The sequence below is a fragment of the Marmota monax genome, unplaced genomic scaffold (assembly GCF_021218885.2).
Source record: "Marmota monax isolate L192 unplaced genomic scaffold, Marmota_monax_Labrador192_F-V1.1 WCK01_AAM20220418_F8-fsc00051, whole genome shotgun sequence".
Lineage (NCBI taxonomy): Eukaryota > Metazoa > Chordata > Mammalia > Rodentia > Sciuridae > Marmota > Marmota monax.
The window spans coordinates 16,631,766-16,657,239 of NW_026695202.1; the positions used below are offsets into that span (position 1 = coordinate 16,631,766).

The following is a 25,474-nucleotide window of genomic DNA, read 5'->3' on the forward strand; positions in this document are numbered from 1 at the left end:
CGAGCCTGTTCAAACCGACCAATCGGCGGCCTGAGCCGCCCGGCGCTGCATTTAAACCCTCGGCGGGGCGGCTTCGTTTTCCGCGGCCGGCGAGGGTGAAGCGAGGGCCAGGCGAGGGCGAGAGTCCGTGGGCCCGTGACCCTGTTCACCGCCGCCCTTCCTCCGCAGGCTCCTCCCGGGAAGCCGAGATGGACGCGGCCGGGGAGAAAGGTGAGCTCAGCGCGGCGGTTCCGGGAGCTGGGGGGGCCGGCGGGTCGCGCCCCGGCAGCTGCCGGTGAAGCAGCGGCCTCGCCCGCCTAGGACCCCGCCGGGCCCGCTGCGCAGAGGTGTGCGCGGTGACCTGCACGTTTTCTCGTTGGTCGCTGGCCGTCTGTTTCCTAAGACTGGTTAGGACCGCGGGGACCGTGTTAGCCGGGGAGCCTGGCCGCTGCTCTGCGTCCTTGTGCCCTGGTGGTTATCAGAGGAGACAGCAGGACATCCACGGAAGGTCAGCTGCCCCTCAGCAGCCCTCGGGGAAACCCCCGGAGGCCCAGGCTCCCGTAAAATGACATGGTATTTGCATATAACGGAGGCGTGTCCTCCCAGTGCCCCCAGTCATTTCTAGACCACTTAACATGCCCACTACAGCATAAATGCCACCGGTGTCCGTAGTTATCAGTCTGAATTAGGAAATAATGACGAGAAAAAGAAGTCTTCAGGTTCAGGACCGGCTCAGTTGGATTCAAGTATTTCCAATCCAAGGTTGGCTGTGTCCACAGATGTGGAAGCCAGGGGATTCAGGCGGTGGGCCAGCTGTAAAGGTTATACCCTCTTTTCCTCTTAAAGCATTTTGACATCCTTTTGTCTTTTGTTCCTCAGGACACTCAGGTGAGGCAGGGGCACTAGGTACGACAGTGCCCTCAGCATCACTGTTGTGCGGAATCCTAGAGACTACCTACCAGTCATCATTGCTTCTTCATCTTGTCTGGAAGGCTGTTTCCTCTGCACTCGCCCCTTCCTTTTGTGTCCTCCCTTCAAATCAGACCCTCTGACGACATACTGAACCCCACTGCTCCCCAAGGGCTTCACCCCTTCCTTTGCCCTTCTTCACCTCCATGTTTTTGCCTGTCCATTAGATCACGCACATTATCCACAGGCAAATATGTTCCCTTGTCTTCGCATCTTCTCCCTTACCTCTCCACTGCTGTTCCTTGTTCAGAGCCAAGTTCCTTCTCCTTCCATTCCAGCTTCTGCCCACACCCCTCCAGTCAAGTTGCTATTATCAGTTACTAAAATTCCACATTGCCAATTCTTTTGCCATTTTTCTGTCCACATTTAATTAACCAACTTTCTAATAACATCCCACCTCCTTTCCTTCTGGAAACTTCCAAGACTCTCTTGTTTTTCCTCTCCTCCCTGACCTGGTGAATTGGCATCTCTCGGCAGGTTGCTCTTCCTCTGCCATCTTTACAAGCTGATCCCCCTGGACCTGGCCTGGGACCTCTTTGTACTTTCTGCCGGGTGGTCATCCCATGGGTTTCTGCCCTGTCTGCTTTGTGGACATGCTCAATTTTAGCTCTCTTCTGGGCTCTGGTCTTGGGTAGTCACCTGTTTGGCAGCTTCACATGAATTTTTGGCAGCTCGGTCCTAATGCGCTCCCTCACCACACCCCAGTCTTCACTGGTTCTTGTTTGTCTTTCCCAGCAAAGTAAACCGCCCCTCTGTTTACCCAGCTGTGTAGGCTGAGAACCTTCCACACACATTCATCACCAATCACTGTGGTTTCCACCTTAAGAATGTATTTATTTTTATTTTTTTTAGCTGTAGATGAACACAATATCTTTATTTGTATTTTTATGTGGTGCTGAGGATCGAACCCAGTGCCTCACACATATGAGGCAAGTGCTCTACTACTGAGCTACAGCCCCAGCCCAAGAATGTATTTCTTTTTTAAAAGAGAGAGAGAGAATTTTAATATTTATTTATTTATTAGTTTTCGGCGGACACAACATCTTTGTTTGTATGTGGTGCCGAGGATTGAACCCGGGCCGCACGCATGCCAGGCGAGCGCGCTACCGCTCGAGCCACATCCCCAGCCCCCCAAGAATGTATTTTTGATCCATTCTCTTTCCACCTCCATTCAGAAGCCACTACCCTGTTCTCAACCACCTCATCTCGCCTGCGCCTGTTTGTTCAGTGTTTTAATCAGCTTTTTCTCTGCTGTGACCAAAACACCAGACAAGAACCACTTAGAGAAGGAAAAGTTTGTTTTGGCTCACAGTTTCAGAGGTTCAGCCCACAGTCAGGTGACTCCAGCTCTGGTCCTGAGGTGAGGCTGAAAAAAGGAGCAGAGGACAACAAGGAAGTAGAGGGCTCCACTGACCAGGGCAGAAATACAGCCCCCCGCCGTCACACCCCCAGTGACCCACCTCCTCCAGCTACACCCGCCTACCTACAGCTAACACCCAGCTAATCCTTAACGGTGGCTTAATCTGTGGACTAGGTTACAGCTCTCAGGACCCAATCATTTCACTTCTGAAAATTCTTGCGTTGTCTCACATGAACTTTTTGGGGAGAGCTCGTCTAAACCATAACAGCTAGTTTGTGCATTTGTAACTGCAGCTTTGTTTCTGACACACTGTACACACAGCCAGGGAACCTTATGCTTTAAAACACAAGTTAGATTATAACACTCTCTGAAAGCCCTTCATAGCCTTACGTTGCACTTGAATAAAACGAAGGCCCCGTGCCTGGCTGCAGGCCCCCTGAGATCTGACCTGCTTACCTTCTACCTCTTCAGCATTGCTGCAGCCACTGACCTCTGACCAGTTCCTCAAACACTTTATTTAATTTCCTCAGAGTGTCCCCTCTGTGTGTTATCTTCTCACTGTGCTGCCTGGTGCATGCTGGAGGGCCGACTCCGTGTGTCCTGAATCTGCCTGGCACCTGGTGGATGACGTGGCTTGTCAGAGCTCCTGAGTCTGCAGAGTAATTGAGTCAGGCAGCCCAGGCTGGAAGAGGCTGGCTTCTAGCCCACCATACTTTTTTCCACAGTAGACAGTAGAGAGTTTCTGGAAGTGACCTATAAAATCGATTTCCTAAGTTGAGATGGTAAAAAGTGAAATAGAGCCCTTTCATCTTTGTCCCTTGTTCACCTCCTTGCCTCTTCCAAAAGTCATTGATGTCATCAATGTCTTGTATCCCCTGCTAGAGACACTTTGTGCAAATGCCAGCCTATATGTAGACAGTGCCAGTATATTCTCGTGGAGCACATAGAACCCTGTCCTGCATCTTGTTTTTCACCCTTAATTTATCTTGATGATTGTTGTGTGTCAGTATAAAAGGCATGCTGTTATTTTTTTGTACCTATGCAGGAATGAATTGCAATTTGATTCATCTGCTAGGTGAACACTGAGTCTATGCTTATTGTCTTGCTGTTACAAATGAGTACATTCACAGAAGTGGGCTTGCTGGGTCCGAGGGCCTTGCAGTTTTACTGTGACATTTCTGCCAGGTGGCCCTCCACAAAGCTGCGGCGAACTTTGCCTTGCACAAAGCGTCTAGGAATTGTCTCTTTCCGTGCAGTTTTGCCTACAGTCCATCAAACTTTTTGCTTTTTGCCAGTCTAACAGGTGAAAAGTCAAGCCTTAGGGAAGGTTTCTTTTCCAGTTTCTTTTGAGTGAGACTGAACTTTTTGTTGTATTTAAGAACATTTTTATTCATTTTCTGTGAAATTTGTTTCCATTTTTCCATTAGGTTGTTAGTTGTATTCTTAGCAATTTGTAGGTATTCTTATAAATTAGCCCTTTGTGAGATAAGTTGCAAATAGCTTCGTTCCTGCTTCTTGTTCCTTTTAACTTTGCTCATGGTGATTTTTGCCACTTTGAGATTTTACAAATTTTTATATATTTGAAAATCAATTTTTTTATGTTAAGGCTTATGGTTTGGTATCATAGTTAGGCCTTGGTACTCCAAGATTAAAAAGCAATTTCCTCTTGCTCCTTTAAGGCTTCTTTTTTATTTTCAATTGGTTTTTGATTTATTTGGAATTTGTCCTGATATGTTATGATATATGGATCAAACTTTCTGCCCATTATGTCTCCTAACTGTTCATTGTGTATGTGAATGATTTGATTGCCATGTAAGAATTTTGTCCTTGGGAGTGTTCTTTTATCCTTTTACTATTCATAATAGCTTTCAGTTGATTTTCTGAGTCTATAACTGTAGCATTGGTGCACCCTCAAACTTTGTCTCCATGTTCTTTCCTTTATCTGTTTATATTGGTCAGTGTGTCCAGAACATTAAGAACTGTGGGGTCTGGCAACACTGCCTGGTGCCTGGCTTTAATGGGCTTGTTTCTGTGGCTTTCTTTTAAGCCTAATGCTGGCTTGTGTGCTGATTTACATGTAGATGGTAGCCACTGGTACTGTTCGTTAATATTTCTGTGGATTTTTTGGGGGGGGGTATGTGATGAAATAATACCTTTTACCCACTTGAAGTTTAGATTTGGTTTAGGTGACTTGCTTGGCCAGTGAAATGGGAGTGTGGTGTTGTGTGTCCCTTCTGGGTAAATGTCCTTAAGAACCAGCTTGGAATTTGTTCTTTTCTCTTCTCCCTGTCATGGGAACCAACTGTGGTCCTGATGTTGGAGGTTCAGTCAGCCCAGGGTCTGAAGTGGGGAGGCCATGGAGCAGGGTCCATCCTACCCTTAGCAGACATAGTCTGAGTGAGAAATTTGTCTTTATTGTTTCAGCCAGTTGAGCTTGGGGATTCTTTGTTATATCAGCAGTTAACCTATTCCAGTACATTTGCTATTGCCTTAGAAGGAATACTTTTTTTTTTAATATTTTTTTTCATTGTTGATGGCCTTTATTTATTTATATGTGGTGCTGAGAATCGAACCCAGTACCTTACATTTGCTAGGCAAGCGCTCTACCACTGAGCCACAACCCCAGTCCAGAAGGAATACTTTTGATTTTATCCCATTGAACCTAATTTTAGCTTTTGGGTTGAGATGACAATTTCCTTGTATGATTAAATACATCTATTACTTTTTATTAAGACCCTTTAAAATCAAGAGTATATGTTGCATTTTAGCATATGCCTCTTCAAAGTATATGCTTACTCTTTAGTTCTAGTAATATAACGGTTATATTGCAACATTGTGTTGAATTAAACCATGTTACACTCCTGAAATGAAATGAGTTTGGTCAAGTAAAGCATTATTAGTCTTTAACGTGCTGCTGGATTCTCCTGCTATTGTTCCTGTTGAGGACATTTTTGTTGACACAGTAAGACTGGTCTCCAGCTACCTTTATTGAGCAAACTTCACAGTTTTTGTTGTTGTGTTTTTGTTTTAGTATTTTTAATTATGGATGGACAAACACTCTTATTTATTTATTTTATGTGGTGCTGAGGATCGAGCCCAGTGCCTCATGTGCTAGGCAAGTGCTCTGCCCCTGAGTCACACCCCAGCCCCCTTCACAGGTTTTTGGTATCACTGTGCTTGCTTTATAGAAGCAGGTTACCAGGTTTATTTCATTGTCTTCTGGAGCAATGTAAATAGTGTTGGAATTAGATGCTCTTACAGAGCTTTGATAGAATTATCCTGTGAAACCAGCTGGGGTTGTTTTTTTTTTTTTTTTTTTTCCTTAGGATAGGCCTGTAATATATTTCTCCAGTTATTTTATGATAATTGAACTACTAGGATTTACTTTCTTTCTTCTGGACTCAGTTTATAAATCATCTTGGATAAGTATAGTAGAAAACCAAATATTTTCCTGGAAAATGATCCGCTTCAGCCATGTTCATAGGCATAGTGCCAGAAGCTGAGCAAACTAGCCTATGAACCTTTTCACTTCTCTCTGGTGGCCATTGCTGTCTAAGTTCTTTTATGCTTTGGTGCTGGAGATTGAATCCCGGGCCTCATAGGAGCTAAGATTTTGCTCTACCACTGGCCTACACCCCCAACCTGTCTATATTTTTCCTTGATTAGATAATTAGGACTGTTTAACTAAGATTTAAGTAGGATGCCAGTGTATTTTCAGATTCTCGGGGTTTTTATTAAATATGCTTCATTGTTTATTAAGATTAAATAAGACGTCTGTGAAAATGCTGCATATTTAATTGCTGAAGTAGCAGTTCAGTGCATTTCAGTAACTGTTTGCTAAACATCCAGGCCCTTAGCTGGACATTGGGGAATTTGAGCACATAAGACATTTGTTGTCTTGGAGGAACTTTGAGCCCTGCTGGGGCCAGAGAGAGCCCAAATGCCCAGGCTAGTGCAGCCAGAGGGGGGGGGGGGTCAGGTGCAAAGGCTATGGGAGCTGTGGCATGGGGGCTGGAGGTGGGGAGCAGTTGCCCCAGCTGAGGGACCCACTGACCAGAGCCTGGGGTCTGTTAGAGGGAGCTGGGTGAAGGACAGAGCCAGCGGAGGCTGTGATGGAAGTATGGGCGAGGGGATCTGGAAGGACTCCTAGGAGTGATGGTGTCAACAGGTACTTTTTGAGTCTCTACTCTGCATTTCAATTGTATTTGAATTCATTGTTGAAAGGTGAATGCTCTTATAGAGGTATTACAGAATGGGTATTTTGTGGTTTATAAGAGGTGAATTTAGCCACCTTTAATCCAGCAACTCAGGAGACTGAGGCAGGAGGATTGCAAGTTCAAAACCAGTCTCAGAAACTTAGTGAAGCCCTAAGCAACTTAGTGAGACACTGTCTCAAAACAAATAACCGGTAATAATAATAAAAAGGACTGGGAATGTAGCTCAGTGGTTAAGCACCCCTGGGTTGAATCCCTGGTACTAAAAAAAAAAAAAAAAGGGAGGGGGGAATTTAATTCTAAGGGAGCTGAGACTGGTGGTTCTATACCTGAAAATGACTTAGCTCATCTTGAAAAGCCAGCTGAATGATTTGGTGAATGCATTTTTAGATTATATCACAAAAACAAGGCTTTGTGCTTTTGGGGTGGTTTAGCAAACCCAGAATTGCTGGTGCAATTTAAAAAAGAAAATGGAAAAAATAAGCTCCCTATGAAAATACCACTAAATTAAAATAGCAGTAGGTTATACTTGGGGGGTGAAATTTCCTCATGGCCCTCATAGCTATAGAGATTGGTAATATTTTCCTGTTTCACCTCAATCCTAAAATTATTCAACATTGTTCCCCCAGGTATTCTTTTGGCCGATGAAAAATTTGACTTCGACCTCTCATTGTCTTCTTTAAGGTAAACAAATGAGTTTTCTTCCCTAGCTGGGGACCCAACCACATTGAGTAAAGTCTTTGATTTGAGTGCCAGTGTTACGAATGATTAATAATCCTTTTCTTTAAAAATAGTGCAAATGAAGATGATGAAGTCTTTTTTGGGCCTGTTGGGCATAGAGAAAGATGTATCGCTGCCAGCTTGGAATTAAATCATCAGATTGCCCAACAGCCTCCCTTGCCAGCGTCTGATGGTCCCTGCACCTTGAGCCCCCTCTCGGCCGAGAAGTTCGTGGAAGTGTACAGAGAGGCTCGTCTGCTGGCTCTGCAGCTGGAGAGCCACAGCCGAGAAGAGGGGGTCCCAGCTGCAGGGGCCGGGAGCTCCTGGAGCCAGGGTGTGGAGAGGTTCATCCAGGAATCAAAACTAAAAATGAAACTCTTTGAGAAAGAAGAGGAAATAGAGAAGAGCCCCAAGTCACTTAAAAGAGAGACATACTACCTGTCAGATAGCCCCTTTCAGGGGCCGCCACCCTCGGGGGAGCCCCTGCTCCCAGCCTCCTCCCTGGCCCTGCCCAGCACCCCTGCCCGTGTGGGCCCTGTCCTGACACAGGGACTGCCCTCCTCCTCTCGTCCTCTGCCAGGGGAACCAGGTGCTGTCCGCCCCCCGGATCAGGGAGTGCCTCCAAAGAGGGTTGCCAGCAAGCTGCAGCTGCCTCGGGCTTCATTTGTGAGAGGACGGCCCCTTCCCTCCGCATTAGAGAAGGTAGACAAAACCACACGGCACGGCTTTCCCTGGGGACCCAGGCACTCCTTGCTTCTCAGCCTCCCACCCACACCCTGCCATGGAGACCTGGAGGCGCAAGATCTCTGAGGTCCAGAGTGTGGGATGGGAAGATAGTAGTAGTGGGGCATGGAAGCGACAGCTTGGGAATGCGCCCTCAGAGCGCCTTTCACACTGGCTTCTGTCACAGCACTGGGTGTCCCACCACCGGGATGCATGTGTCTTAACAGATACCCTCTTCCAGAAGTTCCCTCCTCGGGTGTCCACTGGGCATGCTCCTTGGCTGTGACTTAGTGGCCACTGGGTATGCTGCTTGGCTGTGACTTAGTAGCCACATGCTCCTTGGCTGTGACTTAGCTTTACGCTGTTTTCCACTTGGGCACTGAGTGGGGAAGAGCTGTCCTGGGAAATGGTAGTTGACAGGTATGCCACTGGGGTACGTTCAGCTAACTCTGGGGAACTGAGGGTCTGGGAGGCTTGTAGAGGGATGGCCAGGAGAAGGGTATGCCAGATGGAGACCACAGCCTGCTTTCCGGCCTATCTGATCCACCTCTTGCTCCTCCTGTGGAGGAGAGGTCTGAGAGACTTGGCAAGGCAGGTTATTGAGGGCCTGCTGCCCTTCCCAGCGCTGCCCTGCTGTGGGCAGCAGTGATAGGGAATGACACTGTGGGCTGCTTTAGGGTTAGGTGAGTGCAGAACCCACTGTGAGGACCTGCCTAGAAATGCCCTTTCCCATTCTTAAACCCATCCTCTGACTTCCTGACCATGATCAGAGACCTGACCTTAGGGGTTTGTGAGTATAGCACAGATGGATATAGGGCAGGATTTGCGGGTTTAGACATGTGTACTCAGAGCAGAGATTCACAGCAGCATAATTATAATGGCCAAAAAACTGAGCCAACCCCAAGTCCATCAACTGACAGTGGATAAATGATGTATATTCAGACAGTGGAATTCTTTTGGCAATAAAAAGGTGTACTGCTGGGCACAGTGGCACATGCCTGTCCTGGGAGGCTGAGGCAGGAGGATTGCAAATTCAAAGCCAGGCTCAGCAATTTAGCCAGGCCCCAAGCAATTTAGTGAGAACTCTCTGAAAATAAAAAAAATAAAAGGGGCTGGGGATGTGGCTCAGTGGTGAAGCATGCTGGGTTTAATCCTCAGTACCAAAAAAAAAAAGTTGCAGTACTATACATGCCTTTATACAGATGACTTTTGAATACATGATTACTGAAAGAAGCCAGATGCAAAAGGTCATATATTGTTTGACCATTTGATGAAATGACCATTAGGAGCACATTATAGCAGAAGCCAGTGGGTGGTGGTTGCCCAGGACTGGCGAGGCTGAGAGACTGGATAGGGGCTGCTAATATATATGGGTTTCTTTTAGGGGAATATGTTCTAAAACAAGCTTACGTTGATGGTTGTAGAGAATTTCAAACATATGAAAACCTACCGAGTGTAGACTTTAAAATGGTGGTTTTGTAATGTAAAGTGTAACTTGGGTGTTTAGATGCTGCAAGGGAGGGGTTGCTGCTGCACCCTCGTGACTGTGAGCATCTGCCGCTCCTGGCTTATTAACCTCCTTGCTGTTTATGTGAGCTTGGAGCAGTCGAATGCCCTTGTCCCTAAGTATGTTGGGAATTTATTTTTTGTTGATATCTGGTCCGAGGAAGTGGCTTCCTGCACTAGAATGAGATTTATTGCAGTTGGGTGGCTTCTCTGGTAGAGGTGAACTTCATCATAAGCTTTGTTGTGCAGCATTTCAGAATCTGCATAGCTGGAGCCAGTTTATTGTCCTTAAGTGAGGACCCAACTGAGGAATGGCTCTGGCAGATCTCTCTCTGGGGTTACTTCATGCTGTTTTTGACAAGGAGGCCATGTCATCATCAGTGTGCGCAGAGTCATTTGGTGGAGGACGTGAACCTCACTCCTTTGCGCCAGCTGATGAATTGAGGAGCATGATAGATCTGGGGAGGAGAGGCAGGGTCTGGGGTCACTTGAGAAGCCTCAGCATCTCTGGATCTTGTTAAGGACTACCTAGTTCTCCTATTTCAAATTAAAAATTTCAGCCCAAGACAGAGGGACCAACTAGTCCTTCCGGGGTGAAACTCCTAAATGAAAAGCAGCCTCACGCGGATGTGCTCCTGGACAAGCCCAGCTTGGCTCTGGATGCTGTCAGCCTTCCAGCTCATGGAAGCCACCTGGGCCAAGGCAAGCGATCACTCCCCATTCCTAGCAAGGTGAGTCGGCCAGGGCCACAGGGGCTGTAACTTGCCATACATGGGAACAGGGTAGCAACTTTGTTTATTAGGGGTGTGATTTTTGATTAAAGTCAAATTAGGAAAGTTGAAAACATTGTCCACTAGAGGCAGCTTGGTGAAAAAGTCTTGTGTGCGGGGGAAGGTCCATTTCAGAATGGTGGGATGTCCCCTGTCTACCTTGCGAGGCCCCTGCAGAGGACGTGATGAGATGTTTTGAGCTGCAGCTCTCCAAAGGCATGGAGACTCCCACCTTTTGCCATTTATTTTCTGGTATTGATCAGACGGCCATCCATGTGTAAAGATCACTGGTGTTCCCTCTTAAAGTGCCACAAATTGGGCCGACAACAGCCAATTTGGGGTATGAGTTGGAGCCCACAAATCTACATTTCAATTAGTTTCCTCATCTGTTCCTCAAGCGAAGGTTTGAAGACTGCAGTTGGAGAAGCACAGCGGCCTCCATGTCCTTAGTCCCCACTCGTGTGCGTGCACTAGCTGCACAGTGAGCACACTCAGGACAAAAGCTGCATCTGTGCTGGACACGTACTGGCTTTTCCTCTTGTCATGATCCCCTAAACAATGCAGTGTCACCATTGTTTACTTCACATTAGGCACTGTAAGTCATCTGGAGGTGGCTTAAAGGTAGGGGGACATGTGTAGGTTATGTGCAAATACTATGCTACTTTATATAAGGAACTTGAACATCTGTGGGTTTCGGTATTTGCAGGGTCCTGGGGATAATCCTCCATGGATACCATTACCAAATTAAAGATGATAATCATTAAAGTATTACAAATTATTTTAAAAGCCTACTTTGGCAGAAGTAAGTATGGATGGATAATGAAATCTTTGCTGATTCTGTTCTTTAACATTTTGTCTCTGTGGGGGCTAAAGAAGACACTATTAAAGCTACCTGGCTATACTGGCAGTCTTACAAGGAAGTCCTCTTCTTCAGGGTCTGTTTCCAGCAGGACATCCAGTGTGTGTGCATCTCCAGCAGCAGGTAAAGGTGAGCAGCCAGCGGCTCATGCTCAGACCCACTAACCAGATGAGGCGTGGACAGCCAGCCAACCCCTGTTCATTAGGCTGAGACTATTTTTGTGTCCTGGCTCAGCAGGAGGTTGTGGAGGGCTTCTCTGGGCTGTGGCTAGGCTGGTGGGGAAGATAACTCCATCCCTGCCCTGGGATGCTTCCCTCCAGTAAGGAGATGGGTGGCTTTTGAAACGTGCACGTTTCAATGCTGAGATGCAGAAGGGTGCTTGTTCCAGCCTCGTGTTCAAGTAGTCAGACACCCATGTTAAGACACAACTGTCCCGTCAATTTGGGGCAGGTGTCCCCTGTGATTTCTTCATGTATTTGAATCCCTCCTGTCACACTGTTCACATTCAGGCTCCATGTTTATCTTGCTGAGCCAAGGCTACCATCTAGTGGTAAAGGGCAGAATTACTTGTAGGCGGCAGGAAAAGCATCTTTTTCTGCTCTTGAGAACTAAATCCTTTTCATGTTATATATGCAGTGTAGAATCTGGCCAGAGTCCACTGAGGGTTTTTTTTCATGAGACATGAAAAGTATGATCTCTTGAGTCAGACCAATCGTGTTTAGAATCTGGACCCTGCCATTCGGTGATTACAAGAAAATTGACAAACACATGGGCACACCTGTAATCCCAGCTAATCAGGAGGTTGAGACAGAAGGATCGAAAATTTGAGGCCAGCCTCAGAAAATTAGCAAGACCTTGTCTCAAAAAATTAAAAGGGCTGGGGGTGTAGCTGAGTGTGGAGTACTTATGTGAGGTTCTGGATTCAGTCCCCAGCACTGTCCAAACAAAGTGAGCAGAGACGGAGAAGTCCGTGTCCTGACTTTTACCACCAAGGTGACTGGGAAGTACCCTGCTAGGTGCCTGGCTCTTCTGTGGCACATGTACACTTTCTGAAAACAGAAGCCCTTGGCCACTATGCAAGGTGTTTTGAGCTGTATCTTGCTCCACTGTTTCCCTCACCAGCACCACTATTCTGTTGAGACATAGTGAAAGGTCAAAAGTTGGACCAACAGCAGCCATCTCGGGGTGTGAGTTACGGCCCCCAAATCTACATTTCAGCCAGTTCCCCCCCGCGTTCCTCATACAGAGGTGTGAGGGCTACACTTTAAAAAGTGCAGTTGGCCTTCCAGGAATGGGCTTTGGGTACATTTATTGTGCTTATTAAACAATGTGATGTTCCTGGGTCTCCTCTTGCACCTGAAGCAGGTGAACTTGCAGGTGATCCTGGCAGCAGCTCCCGGCCTCTGCCAAGCACTGGCAAGCCAGCCAGAATGGCACCAGCCATGCCGTGCCCATCTTTGCCAACAGCCCCCACAGGGGCATCCTGCAGGCCAGCAAGGAGGGCCAACACTGCTGAGTCCATGGACGGGCAACCCCGGGCTCCCAGCACAGCACCTCTCGCCCTGCCGCAGACCCCAAGAAGTGGAGGCCCAAGGCTGCACTCTAACTCCATGTCATCCTCTTCCCAACCAAATAAAATTGGAAGTATAAGAAGGCAAGCTTCTTGTCTAAATTCCAAGACGAAGGTCATACCCACCCCTTCAAATCCGTCTGAAATGCCTAAGTTTTCTACTGGTAAGTAAGAGATAAATTTTAATGGTTTTAAAATGCTGTAGAACTCCTAAGTTTTGAAACATTATTCTGGATGGTGGCGCTCTTGCTTTCTTGCTCTGTAGCCCTCAGGGAGGGCTCCGCCATCTGCCACTCGCGTTGGCTCAGTGACCTGGCTTGGGGTTCTCCAGCCTTGGTTCTCGTGGGGGACACGCTGCTCCCACAGCTCCTCCTCATGGCATCCTCTGCCGCCTGCGTGGATGTCTGAGCTCCTTCTCTGATGTGTGACGGTGTTGCTTAGATCTCTGGGGCTCTTGGTTTTTCCAACCTTGTTTTCTATTGCTTCAGTCTTGATTGTTTTTGTTTCCCCGGTTCTTGTGATACTTACGTTTTCTTTTTCTTTCTTTTTTTTTTTTTAAACACTTTTTTTCTCTTTTTGCTGGGGATGGAACCCAGGGTCAATTTATTTATTTATTTATTTAATATTTATTTTTTAGTTTTTGGCGGACACAACATCTTTGTTGGTATGTGGTGCTGAGGATGGAACCCGGGCTGCACGCATGCCAGGCGAGCGCGCTACCGCTTGAGCTACATCCCCAGCCCTTTTTTTTTTTTTTTGAGAATTATTTTTTAATATTTTTATTTTTTAGTTTTCGGTGGACACAACATATTTGTATGTGGTGCTGAGGATCGAACGCGGGCCGCACGCATGCCAGGCGAGCGCGCTACTGCTTAAGCCACATCCCCAGCCCTTACGTTTTCCTTTAACTCCTTGAATGTATTTAAAATGGTTGTTTTGAAATCTTTCTTCTTATCCCATCTTCCCTATCGTTTGGGAGTCTGTCCCACAGACCTTTCTCCTGGTGATGGGCTCATTTTTCATGGCTCATGTTATCAGTTGTATGTCTTTGAGGAGCTGAGCCTCGGCTTGGCAGCAGTGAATGTGCACACTAACCTGATCCTTCCCAGGCTTCCTTTGAGGCCCTTCTGGGGGGGGTCTAGAAAGGCGCTGGTGCCTGCAGTGGTCCAGCTGTGCTGCCAGTGGCCTTGCCATGGCCTCTGCTGATGGACCATGCTCTGCTGGCTCCACCCCCGGCTCCCAGTGGGGTGCCTGCCCTGCCCTGTGACTCTAGAGTTCTCTGTAGCTCCCTCCTCTCCAGCCCTTTGCCCCTCAAATCCCAGCACCTTAGCCCTCCCAAGAGCTCCAGTCACTGTTCCTCCAACAGCAAGGCTACCCTGTCGTCTGGGTCCTGTCCACCAGGTGCCTCCAGCAGGGCTGGTGAATGGACCTCTCTGTTCTGCCCGGGGGTGCTGGCTGGCTCCAGGCACTAGCAGCATCGTTTTGCCAGGAGTTGAGCCTTTAGCAGTTGCTAAAGGCACAGAGTCCAGAAGGAAAATGGTAACAAGAGCACAGCAAGTCCAGTCTGCACAGCGGCTTGAACCAGAACGGAGGCGACCAGGCCAGCCCTCCCGGATCAGGGAACTGACTGTCTTGCCGTCTGTGGTCAGGCCTCAGTTTCCAGATCCAGCACAAAGCATTAACTGTAACAGACGTTTTCTTATTTAGCCCATAAATAACAGAGATTCAACTAGGATGGGGCTGAACTGAGAGAATGTTGTAAAGTGGACTGCGGGTGCAACAAAAAGTCGTGCAGAGGATACTGTCAGAGGGCTCCTCGAGTAGGTCCTGTCAAGTTGCCAGCAGTGGCTATTGAATATGAGATTTTAACTACATCGTTGTCCTGACAAGTGAGAAAGAGCTGAGCATAAATAACAAATAACAAGGGCAAGCATCTTATTTTGTCTAATTTTGATATGATTTGAACTGTGACATCAGTTTCTTGCCCAGAGTATGGTCTGAATGTCTCTGGTTGTAGCCCCAGCAGTTTGGCACTTTCTGAGCTGCCCGCACATCAGGCCTGGGCTCGTCCTTAGAATTCACAGCAGGTTGTCCAGCTTCTGCTCATGGGGCTGTGGGAAAGTGCAGTCCCGTTCTTAGTGACTCTGGGAGAAAACTGGATCAGAGGAACCTAGAAGAATTCAGGACCCAGTCTGGTCTCCAGGTAGACAGAAGCCTGAGGACATGAGCAGAGCCTGTTCCATAACAGGCGTGCTGTAGTTTTTCTTTAGAAACATAATTTTTCTCTCTAGAGAAATACTTTTTTTTTTTTTTTTTTTTTTTTAAACTAAAGATAACAGAAAAAAACAATTTCTTTACAAAAGGAGTTTAGTTCTGGCTCGGCTGTTTCCTGTGGCCAGAAGAGTGATTTACTATACAGTAATCTCAGAGTTAGAGATTTCTTGAGCCTAGAAGGCAAACCAAGGCAGACACTAGATCTTCACCTGTGTCACACCGTCCCTCCTCTTGTGTCCTGAGACTCCAGAGCCTGCCAGGAAGTGACAGTTCACCCTCGCTCATGCAAGGTTGCAGACCCTGACTCCAGGCATACCATGAGTGTTTTCACATGTGCCAGCATCCCCCAGTATGTCCTGTGACGGAGCAAATCCTTCCTGAACTTGTGCAAATAACCATTTGCCTTAAGATATGAATAGTGTTTGAATTTGGGAGGAATCGAGTAGGGAGAAAAAAAGTACATAATCATCCCAACTTTGTTAACAAACGTCTATTTTATCAAAACTAGATAGCTTGAGAAGTTGTTTCTTTAAATCTAGAAAATAAAAACATTTAGGTAAAAATCCAACAAGATGTCAAGTAAACGACAGGTAAAGCTGGAGACTCAGTTTGTGCCGACTTAAGCAGTTAGCTCTTATTCTGTCTCGTCCTCCTGAGCAGTTTCATGAACTATCACTCCCTTTTTTAGGGTTCTGGGAATTTCTGTGTAGTCTGTTGACCTTACAGTTACCAAAAACCTCTTTTCAAGAGAACTTGTCACTGTTCCATGGATGTGATGGCAAATGCTTTTAGAGAAGAATCAAAACTGTGGCTGACACAAGACACGCCTCTGAGGAGAGTTTGGCATTCGATGGGAGATTCAGTTACTGAAGCACCAGCATTCTAGAACAGTGGCGCTGTCACTCCAGGACCATCAGGACGTCCACACCAGTTACACAGCCTTATCAATCCAAGTAAAGAAGGCTCACTATCGCTTGATTATTTGATGGTGCTTCCCATACAATCCTACATACCAGGAGCCCCCAGCTAGTTCATTACATCTGCAAAATCAGAGAGAACGATTGAGGATCTCAAGGGGCCCAGCTGGAAAACCAAAGTCAAAAAGATTTAATTTAGGACTTTGATCCCAGGAAATATGCCAAAAATGTCAAAATAAGATTACAGAACATTTAACCAGGATGATTTAGCTAGTTATAAAGTGATCACATTATAAACAAAGTGATCAAAGAACTTAAAAGGAAAGAGAGGTTAAAAAGAAAAACAAAAAAAATTTATCCTGTTAATGACTCTTTCCCTAAGTAACCAAAACCTAAGGCATAAGAAATCACCTGGACACAGCAAGTCTTTGCTTCCTGGGCCAGCTTCCAAAGGGTCAAGAAAAGCCCTGTGTGGCGGTTGCTCCTGATGGGAGGCCGATCACACAAGGAGGAATCCAGCTGACGGGCCCAGTCAGTGTGATTAGCCGTGCAGAGGCGTCCAGGGGCAGAGGCAGGCCTCATGCTGAAGGAGCTGTGTGCAGGGACAGCAGCCTCTGGGGAACAGAAGCAGCACCTGAGATTTTCTGTTTTCATGGAGCACTTCAGATACATCAAGAAGAGCCTTGAGTGGAAAATCCCATTGTTCTGGGCCTAGACAAGCATTTTAGGTCAGGCCACAGAGCAGGGTCGGAATTGGCAGGCATCTTGCGGGGCTGATTGGAGTCCTCGGAGGGCCCCAGTTACACGGAGCCAAGGAGGACAAGCTGCCGGGCAGGCCACAGGGCCAGAATCAAAAGCTGTAAGTTCTGACTGCGAGCAGATGACTATTTCAAGAAAAACGTGCTGCTTTAGAGATGCAGAATTGTTAGATTCAGGTCTTACATCAGTGTGTTTATGCTCAGTTTTTGGAAAAACTTACACATGGCTTTCTTTGAATTCTAGCCAACTTGGTCCCACAGAGATTCCCCTAAGATTGGCTCTTCACAGACCTTCTGCCTTTATGAACTGCTTCAATGTATCCTGTCCTGTCTTTGTACTCCCTTCCTTCTGGAACAATCCAATGCTACTTTAGGGACAAAAATCTTATCCTGTCTCACAGATTCTTCCTCGTACACCTAACATTCCATTTCTTTTCACCTTCCTCACCTTTTTCCTCATAAGTTCTCATCTTTCTTCTACTTCCTAGTTCTTTCTACCTTGTTCTTATTTCCTTTCTAAAATTTATATTTTGGAACAATCCTTTAAAAAATCTCCAGATTTAGATAAAAAATTACTCCTTATAAAAATGTATATTTTTTGTAGTTTTATTGAAAACATCTTAATTTCCTCATGTTCTTTGCATATAGAATTCCGTATATTAATTAGAATTTTCAAGTCCTAGTGACCTTAATCTCTAGAGAATCTCAGGAGGACAGCTGTCTTGAATTGCCCGCCATAGGTGAATAGCTTATGAGAACATGCTTTATCATTTCTGGAAACACGGGCTTTGTCCTAGGAAAAAAAAAATTTTTTAAATGTGGAATAGGACCTTCTTATTAATAGATACAAATGCATAAATTATTTTTATATGGAATTTAAGAAACCAAAGTTGAATTTACATTTAGCAGTTGATGTTTCTATATTTTAGCTTACTTAGAAATGACTCAGATGTTTTGTACATATGTTACTCAATTTAATATTAAGACTTACATGAAATTTCATTTATAAACATTAAACCAATTATATTCACCTAATTGATTTTTTAATAATCATACCTAGATTACTCATAAAACCTAAGTTATTAGACAAACACAGTCATTATTTCCTTGTTAAAACAATAACAAAAACAAAAGACAAGCCTAGCGGTCAAGTCCCCCCCCCCCCCCCCCCCGACAGACAGGAGGCGTGGGCTCTGCCTGGCACTTCCCTCTGCATGTTGGCTGTCAGTCAGACGTGGACTTCAAGGACCCTGAGCATCTGACGGATCAGCAGACCCTGCCTGCCAGCAGCCAGACAGGAGCAAGCCCGTGGTTCTGAGCATACCCTCATTTTTATTTACCAGCGAACTTTAAACCAACTCGTATTTGAAAGGTTGACTGTGGTCCTGTGGAGCAGAAGACATCGGGTTCATTCCTCCAGCAGTCTGAATTCACGTGAGCCACCTGGCGTGGAATTCCTCCAGGATTTCACCATGCAGAAACCACGGGCCGCGAGCACACGTGTGGAGCAAGAGCATAGAGGAGCAAGAGCTTGTTCCTCCCGGTTTAGAATTTGAGTCATGACAGGAAAATACAGTAAATATATAAGTATAAAGTATTATAAATATGTAAGTGGAAAATATAAAAATATAGTAAACTCACCACTTTGTGAAAAGACATTTGAATCGATTATATTTCTAACAAATTGGGACAAGTGAAGGTCACCTGCTCAATGGCTAAAGGAGTTTCTGTTGGCCAGGAAGGGCAGTCCAGGAAGGCGCAGGCCAGATCTTGGTAATGGAGTCCCCAGGCAGCATGGTTTTGGAAAGGTCCTCCCTTTTCTCTGGTCAGCTTTTGTTTAGAGGGGGACACTCGGGTGCTGACACTTGGCCTGGGGTGGCTGCAGTAACAACCTCCAGGCAGCCTTAAATGGAGGGACACCTCCTCTTGCTTGCCAGTCTGCTCTGCTGGACTGCTGGAAGCCAGTGAGAAGAATTTCAAAAAATTGTTCTTTGAAGATTATTTGTAACTTTTGTTTTTTTCCTGGCTGGTGTGGGAGACAGAACAATTTTTATGCTGGACACAGCTCAAAGTGTTGACCAAGTCATTAGGTTGGTTTAAAAAGGGCAGAACTTTTCCTAAACCATCATCAGCCACATTTTCATTTCAAAAAGGAATGGTTCTTAGTGTGTGGGTTGCCACAGAGCTGCCACAAATGACAAAACCATTGATTTGAAGATTTGTTCTGTTTTGTTTTAGTTTTGTCTTGCTAGCTCAGCTGAAATATTTTAAGAAAACTGCTAAGCAGGCTTTGTCCTGGCTTCATTTCAGTTTGTCTTTATTGTGATATCAGTGAAAAAGTCAGCAGATTCAGAATAGGCAAAGCTAAGATCTAGAGGTCAGAAGCCTCCCAAGGTGTGGAGCTTGCATCTGCAGCTCAGCAATGGATAGAACAAACCCCATGCTGAGAATGTGTCCTAATGCAGCTGGCTGGGGAACCGTCTTTGCACCTTAGTCTCCTTTTGTTTCCTACCAGTCTCCAAGAACAGAGGAAACCCCGGGAGCTGGGTCAAAGAAGGCCAGGTACAGGCCGCCCACGTCAGGGCGGGGCTCTTGTTTAACTCACAAGGCAGAGTGCCTGGACCTGAGGCTGCTCTGCCCTGGTCACGGAGACTGGCAGGCACTCTGGTGGCCATCAGGGCTGTCTGTGACAGACTTCCTGCAGGAGACTTTCTTTGTCTTGGATGAAGATGGTGACAGCCATCCTTGTGGCTTTTAAGTGGCAGTCCTGGGCCCTCCATTTAAATTGTTGTTTTTGCTCCCAGAAAGTTTTCAGTGGCTCAGCGGTAGAGCGCTCGCCTAGCACATCGAAGCCCTGGGTTCAATCCTCAGCACCACTTAAAAATAAATGAGTAAATACATGCGTACATTAAAAAAAGTTTTTTTCAGAAATGGGAAAAGAGTAGAGTCACGTTATTTAGAGACACACAAGGCCAGGCCCAGGTAAGCCAGAATATAGGTGCTCACAGGAAATTTCAAACTAGGCCTGCAGATAAAGAAAACAGTGTACTTGGTGTGCATCACAGAGAGAATTAACAGAAGAAATGTGAAGTCCTCGCAGTGAGAGGTCTGTGGAAATGTGCTCACACGACAGTGTTCCGCAGGGAGGGCTCTCGAGAAGAGACCGCCTGCTGGAGCCCGCAGAGGGCGCGAGTCCTGTGTGTAAGCAGCTGCTCCAATCCTGATCCCGAGTGAAGTCCACAGGGAGCTGCCACCAGGACGAGGGCCTGCTGAGAGAGGGTTTAGCAGGCAGGAGGGCAGGGGGCTGCCTGCCGGGCTCCCCAGTCCCCTCTAAAAGTGTGTCAGCTTCAGGTCCCCTTCTGGACACCAGAACTGTCCCCCTACCGGACAGTGAGAGGCTCCCCAGAGCATGAGGGTGATCTGGGAGTGACAGGCACTGCAGTGGGACACGCATGCCCTGCTGGGCTACGGGCACATCAAGGAGGCCAGGCCCCCTTTGTTCTATTTAGGAGCACCCAGCGGGCCTTTTGAAGCAGTGGTCCTCAGTCCCAAGGGTGGAGGAGCCTGCAGTGTCCTTGCAGCTGAGCTCTTGGTGGGAGGTTGCGTGGCCCCTGGTCTGGCGGCCTGCAGGGTCCTGTGGTCGTGCTCTCAGGTACATGTGAGCCCTTCCTTGGCAGCCTCAGGGACTGGACTTGATTGTTTTTTGTTAGGGTTGCACAAGCGACCCCATTTTGATCCTGCCAGCTTTCACAGATACTTTGAAGTTACTGGCACTGCTAGTCAGTACAGGTGCCCTCAACTCCCGACACCTCATTTTGAGCCTGTGTATGAGAATGAGCTGTTCTGTTGAGGGACTCAGGCCTCTTCCATCTTGTTTTGCCATGATTAGCTTCTCCTCCTCATGGTCCAGTATGGCTGTACGAGCTCCAGCCCTCACACCTGCTAGTGGGAAGATATCCTAGGTGAAGAACATACCCCTCCCTATCTTTCAAGGATACAGTACTTACTGCAGGTTGTCTGTCATTTCCATTTATGTCCCATTGATCAGGACTTAGTCACATGACCACACTTCCTGCAAAGGATGTGAAGAGTCCATGTTTTCATTGTGTGCCCAGCTAAAATTTCTGAATGTGAGGAGGAGAGTGCTTATTGAACAGCAGCCAGCAACCTCCCTCAGGTTGATGCACAGGGGACAAATGAAAGAGACCAAGCAGAGAGGTCGCTCAGGCTAACTCAGGAAGAGTTTGTGACCCCAGGGTTCAGTCTCAGTGCAGAGGGGTTTAGGCAGGGATTAAGCTGACTTCCAGAAGATCCCCCCTGGGCAAGGGCAGGGGCCCAGGCAATAGCAGAGGCTACCATCACCTGCCTGAGATGAGGCCACAGTGGCAGGAACCCTTTTCCTTTGACCCGCTGTTTCCCGCAACTGTGCAACAGCACATAGATGATGTGACATGTAATTATCCCAGCGATGCCACAGCTCAGGAAAATTAAGGTATGTAGGGCCTTGCTGGGTTTGCCTGGCCTCCACCCACGTTTCTACCAGTGCAGGGAGTCGTGGCCTGGCAGAGGCGGTGGGCTGAGCCGCCCTCAGAGTCCTGTTCCTATCTGGTAGAGGGTGAAGCCCGAGGAGGCTGGTTCTCCTCTGCACCGTTGGCAGGTGAAGGCCCTGGCATTGGCTGAGGTTGGTGTAGAGGAAAGTGCCCTCACGTGACCTCACTGCTGGCAGTTTCCCTGTGTGACTCATCTGACCCTCGGTCCACCATCCTAGGGCCACCTGTGCTACAGGTTGAGAAATTAGAGCTAGGTGGAGGAGAACTGCCTGTTGGCAAGGACCCTCGTGTGGTGGCTTCCCAGCTGGTCATTCTGACTCTCGTGCACTCTTCTCTGGTCGTAGGAGGCTCCCCAGACAGCAGGACGCCGAGGTCCTCCCAGGCACAGCGGCTGCAGTCATGCATCTCCACTGGCAGGTACTGGCCTCGCTCTGCTTTCTTTTCTTACATATGTGTGGCTGAGGCTCACAGTGCGGCTGCCCCACGGCCATGTCAGCGTCACAGCAGACGTGGAGTGCAGGCTGACCCGCTAAGCTCCCGCTGGATAGGACTGCTTCTGTGCAGTGTGATTTGGCGGTTCCCAGCTCTGGGCTGAAGGGGTTGTTGTGCTGAACAACAGGATCCCCTTCTGATTTGGTGGGGCTGGGTGTTGTAAAGGCTCCCAGGTGACTCCTTTGTGCCACAGTTAAAGGCCACCAGCATGGTACAGCTATTCAAGGCTCAGGGTTTGGAACCTGGTGCAAGCCACTGAATGTTCCTGACCGCACTTTCTCACTGGCTGGAGGACGGTCCAGCCAACCCAGCCAGCCTGCAGACTAGGCACACGGAGAGCAGGACACCAGGCCCTCAGGAGTTGCAAACACAGCCCCACCCCAGCTGCCTTCTGTTGCTCCCGTTGCTGTCACTCGCTGAGGTTGGGTGCTGGCACGACTCCTGAGTGCTCTGGTGGAGTGGAGACCCCACACCCAAGCTTCTCAGCCCTGCCTACAGCTCACCATCTCTCCCTGGACGGGGGTGGGGGCACCACAAGGCTGCAGCCCACTGGGTTTGTGCCCCCGGGAACATGATGCTGGCGTCTGCCTGTGGCCAGGGCGGGGACACTGCTCTGGACTTCGAAGGCTGGGCTGGGCAGAGTAGGCCCTGGGCTGGGATACACAAGAAGGGCACTTCTGGCTCTGCCATGGACCAGCCTGGCTGTCCGCAAATCCCTTGATGATCTGCACTCTGCGGGGTAGACAGAGGATTTCCCTGTAACAGAGGCTGTGCTGGGCCCTCCCACCCGCAGAGTGCAAGAGCAAGCGCAGAGGCCAGCAGCCACTCTGGGGTGGGAGGAGAGCCCTGCCTCCTGGGCTTGCCTCCAGGATGCGTCTGTTGGCACTTGTTCCTGTCCTCAGGAGTCCCTGGTAGAGCTGGCAATGGCAGCAGTGGAGGGCTGGGGGCTGTTCCAGAACCTGGCAGAGGGCAGGAGCTTGGCTTGAGAGCCACCCTGACCTGCCGAATGTGTCTGCTTCTAGACTGTGTGTGTTACAGGGATGGAGCCCAAGGCCTTGCACTGCTAGGCAGCCACCTACCTACATCCCCAGCTTTTTTTTTAAATATTTATTTCCTAGGTGTAGATGGACACAACACAATGCCTTTATTTTTATGTGGTACTGAGGATTGAACCCAGGTCCCGCCTGTGCTAGGCGAGCACTCTACCGCTGAGCCACAATCCCAGCCCCATCCCCAGCTCTTTTTAATTTTTGTTTTGAGACAAGTCCTTGCTAAGTTGCCCAGGCTGGCCTTGAACTTGTGTTCCTCCTTCCTCAGCCTTTGGAATCACTGGGATTACAGGCATGAGCCACTATGCCTGGCTTTAGACTCTTTGAAGAGTATAAACATTGTCTTTAAAGGATGATAGAACCAATAGATGAAGTCTCCCCACACTCCAGGGACATTTCTAGTATGTCCTGGCGTTATTTTGAAATAATGTCTTGCACTTTGGGGGCTCCTATAACAAAAATACCACAGTCTGAGGGACTTTAACAATAGGAAGTTATTGTTCACTGTTCTGGAGGCTGGAAACTCTAAGTCAAGGCCCCAGCAGACGTGGGGTCTGGTGAGAGCTTGCTTGGCTGTGGCACTCCCCCCCGCCAGGTCTGCTTGTGGGAGGGTGGCCTCCTTCATGGGAACATTGATTCCGCTCACAAGGGCTGCTCCCACTGGCCCGTCACTCCCCAAGGCTCATCTGCTAGTGCTGCCACTTGAGCTAGGGTTTCAACATAGGAATTTGTGGTAGGCACATACCTTCAGACCACAGCCAGTAACAATCGACTCAGCGAGAGGACCAACCAATAGTTAGTGGGTTATCAGAGTGCAGAGACTGGCATAGAACCAAGCACCAGTTCTCTGATTCTACTCCCCATGTGCCCCTTTGACTGTGGCACGCAGTGAGACCTGCCTGTGCGTTCACCTGTGTGGCCAGGCTCCAGTGAGTCTGAACTTCCTGTGGAGATGATCCAAGCTGTCAAAAGTGACTGCTGAGGGACTGGGGCTGTGGCTCAGTGGGACAGCGCTCCCCTAGCATGCCTGAGGCACTGGCTTTGATCCTCAGCACCACATATAAATAAATAAAGAAAACAAGGTATTGTATCCATCCACAACTAAAAAATATATTTAAAAAAGTGACCGCTGAGATTCTTTTGACTTCCATGTGTTTTCCTACCCCTGTGAAGTACAGCCACATCTGACGAGATTCTCTCTTCCTTGCCTGTGGGTGGGGGGAGCTCTACCCACCAGAGGTCTCGTGGTGGCCTGGCAGCAGCTTGGGGTCTGGCGCCTGTTGAAACCGTGGACTTGCTCTGCGTCAGCACGCTGGCTCATTGGATTCCAGTCTGTCGAGGCCGTCTCTGCTCAGGGCTCTTCTTTGTCTTCACCAGGGCCATTGCTCACAGCACTCCTGCAAGACGTTCATCAGGGCCAACTTCACAAAGCCTGTTGAGCAGCAGAGGGACGCCCACGAGTGCGCGACGGGTGTCAGCACTGCCCACACCTGGCGGCTGGCGCCTCTCTGGCCTTCCTCTGATGACTCCCAAAACCTTGCCCCGAGCTCTGGCTTCCCCGCTCTGTGCACCTGCTCGGAGACTCTCTTCTGAGCCTCAGAGGAGATCTGCTGTGAGGTGAGACAGGTGACAAGCAAGGTCGTCTCTAGTGGCCCAGACCTCAAGACTGTCCCCTTGCCAGGGAGGGTGTGGTCACTCAGGAAGCAGTCTGGAAGAAGATGGGCTGCCCCAAAGAGAGGAGGGCCCAGTGGTAAAGTGACTGCAGAGTATAGGAAACTTGTCCTCGGAGTGTCCTGAGCCTTTGCCTATGAAAGAAGACACACTGTGCTCATTTGTGGACATCTGCTTTCCTCAGTTCCCCCAGACCATTCAGCTTCAGATTTGAATCAGGTATGGGGGCTGCTGGCCCAGTGCACCCAGCCTGGTGCTGAGGCCACTGTCTAGTGGAGGCACAAAGAGACGTGCCCAGTGGCGGGGCCTGTTACAGGGTGGAAGCCCAGTGCCAGGCCTGTGCCTGGCTGGGACCCAGCTGGGGAACGCAGTGCAAGCGGGTATCTGCGCCAGTGGAGCAGGCAGCAGCCCTCCCGAGCCTGAGGGACTGGGTCTAGGAACAGGGAGGTCACCTTGGCTGCCTCATGGGGACGGGCAGAACCCCTGCATGCAGCCTTCACTTCTGAGAGGGACAGACTAGGCACCAGGTGAAATCCACAAGTAGAATGTTCCAGCTGAAAGGAACCTTGGAAATCCCCAGTCTTCTACACAGGAAACGGGGTCTGAAGGGGCAGCTGTCCCCGCGGTAGGTGGCTTTCTCTGACAAGCTGGCACCAGGGCCAGCCGCTCCCCAACACAGGACACTCCTCCAGAAGCGGTCTGCCTCCAGATCTAGCCAGGTGAGTGAGCATTCTAGAGAGATCCAGCCTGTTTTCCTCTGCTCCCACAGGACTGAGGCGAGGGGAGCGAGCAGCGGCAGGGCTGGTGGCAGGCTGGCCAGCCTGTCACCCAGTGGCAGCCCTTCTCCTCCACCCTCTGTGCCTCAGGCACTTCATTTTTCTCCGGAGAAGAATGAGTCTCCTTTCTCAGGAGACTTCACAGGAGCAGCACAGGTTGAGGCCAAGCCGGGGGAAGACACCTGCCCTGGGGAGGTACGCAGATGCAGGGGTGGTTGACTCGGAGGGTCACAGGGCCACTCTGGAGGCCACTCACCCCAAGGACAGAGTCCTGCAGTTCATCCTGCCACCTGGCCTCGGGTTCCAGTGGGCCCAAG

General features: G+C 48.5%; 1 protein-coding gene and 1 long non-coding RNA gene across 6 annotated transcripts in view; one reads left to right on the forward strand and one right to left on the reverse strand.

The window, feature by feature from the left end:
- Positions 1–25,474, forward strand: part of Gtse1 (G2 and S-phase expressed 1) — a 26,726-nt gene continuing 1,252 nt past the window's right edge. The window contains exons 1-9 of one of the 4 annotated variants that reach the window (XM_046429460.1): positions 1–210; positions 7,152–7,206; positions 7,317–7,944; positions 10,032–10,202; positions 11,115–11,229; positions 12,463–12,834; positions 21,514–21,586; positions 24,088–24,327; positions 25,151–25,352. In XM_046429460.1, coding sequence (XP_046285416.1) covers positions 189–210; positions 7,152–7,206; positions 7,317–7,944; positions 10,032–10,202; positions 11,115–11,229; positions 12,463–12,834; positions 21,514–21,586; positions 24,088–24,327; positions 25,151–25,352 — 1,878 coding nt within the window. In that variant the 5' untranslated portion in view covers positions 1–188. The remainder of the gene's footprint in view (positions 211–7,151; positions 7,207–7,316; positions 7,945–10,031; positions 10,203–11,114; positions 11,230–12,462; positions 12,835–21,513; positions 21,587–24,087; positions 24,328–25,150; positions 25,353–25,474) is intronic. The other 3 variants (XM_046429461.1, XM_046429463.1, XM_046429464.1) reach the window with 3 other exon arrangements.
- LOC124082928 (uncharacterized) overlaps positions 23,796–25,474 on the reverse strand; it is a 5,317-nt gene continuing 3,638 nt past the window's right edge. For both annotated transcript variants that reach the window (XR_009225404.1, XR_006848540.2), the window contains exon 3: positions 23,796–24,515. This is a non-coding gene — a long non-coding RNA (uncharacterized LOC124082928). The remainder of the gene's footprint in view (positions 24,516–25,474) is intronic.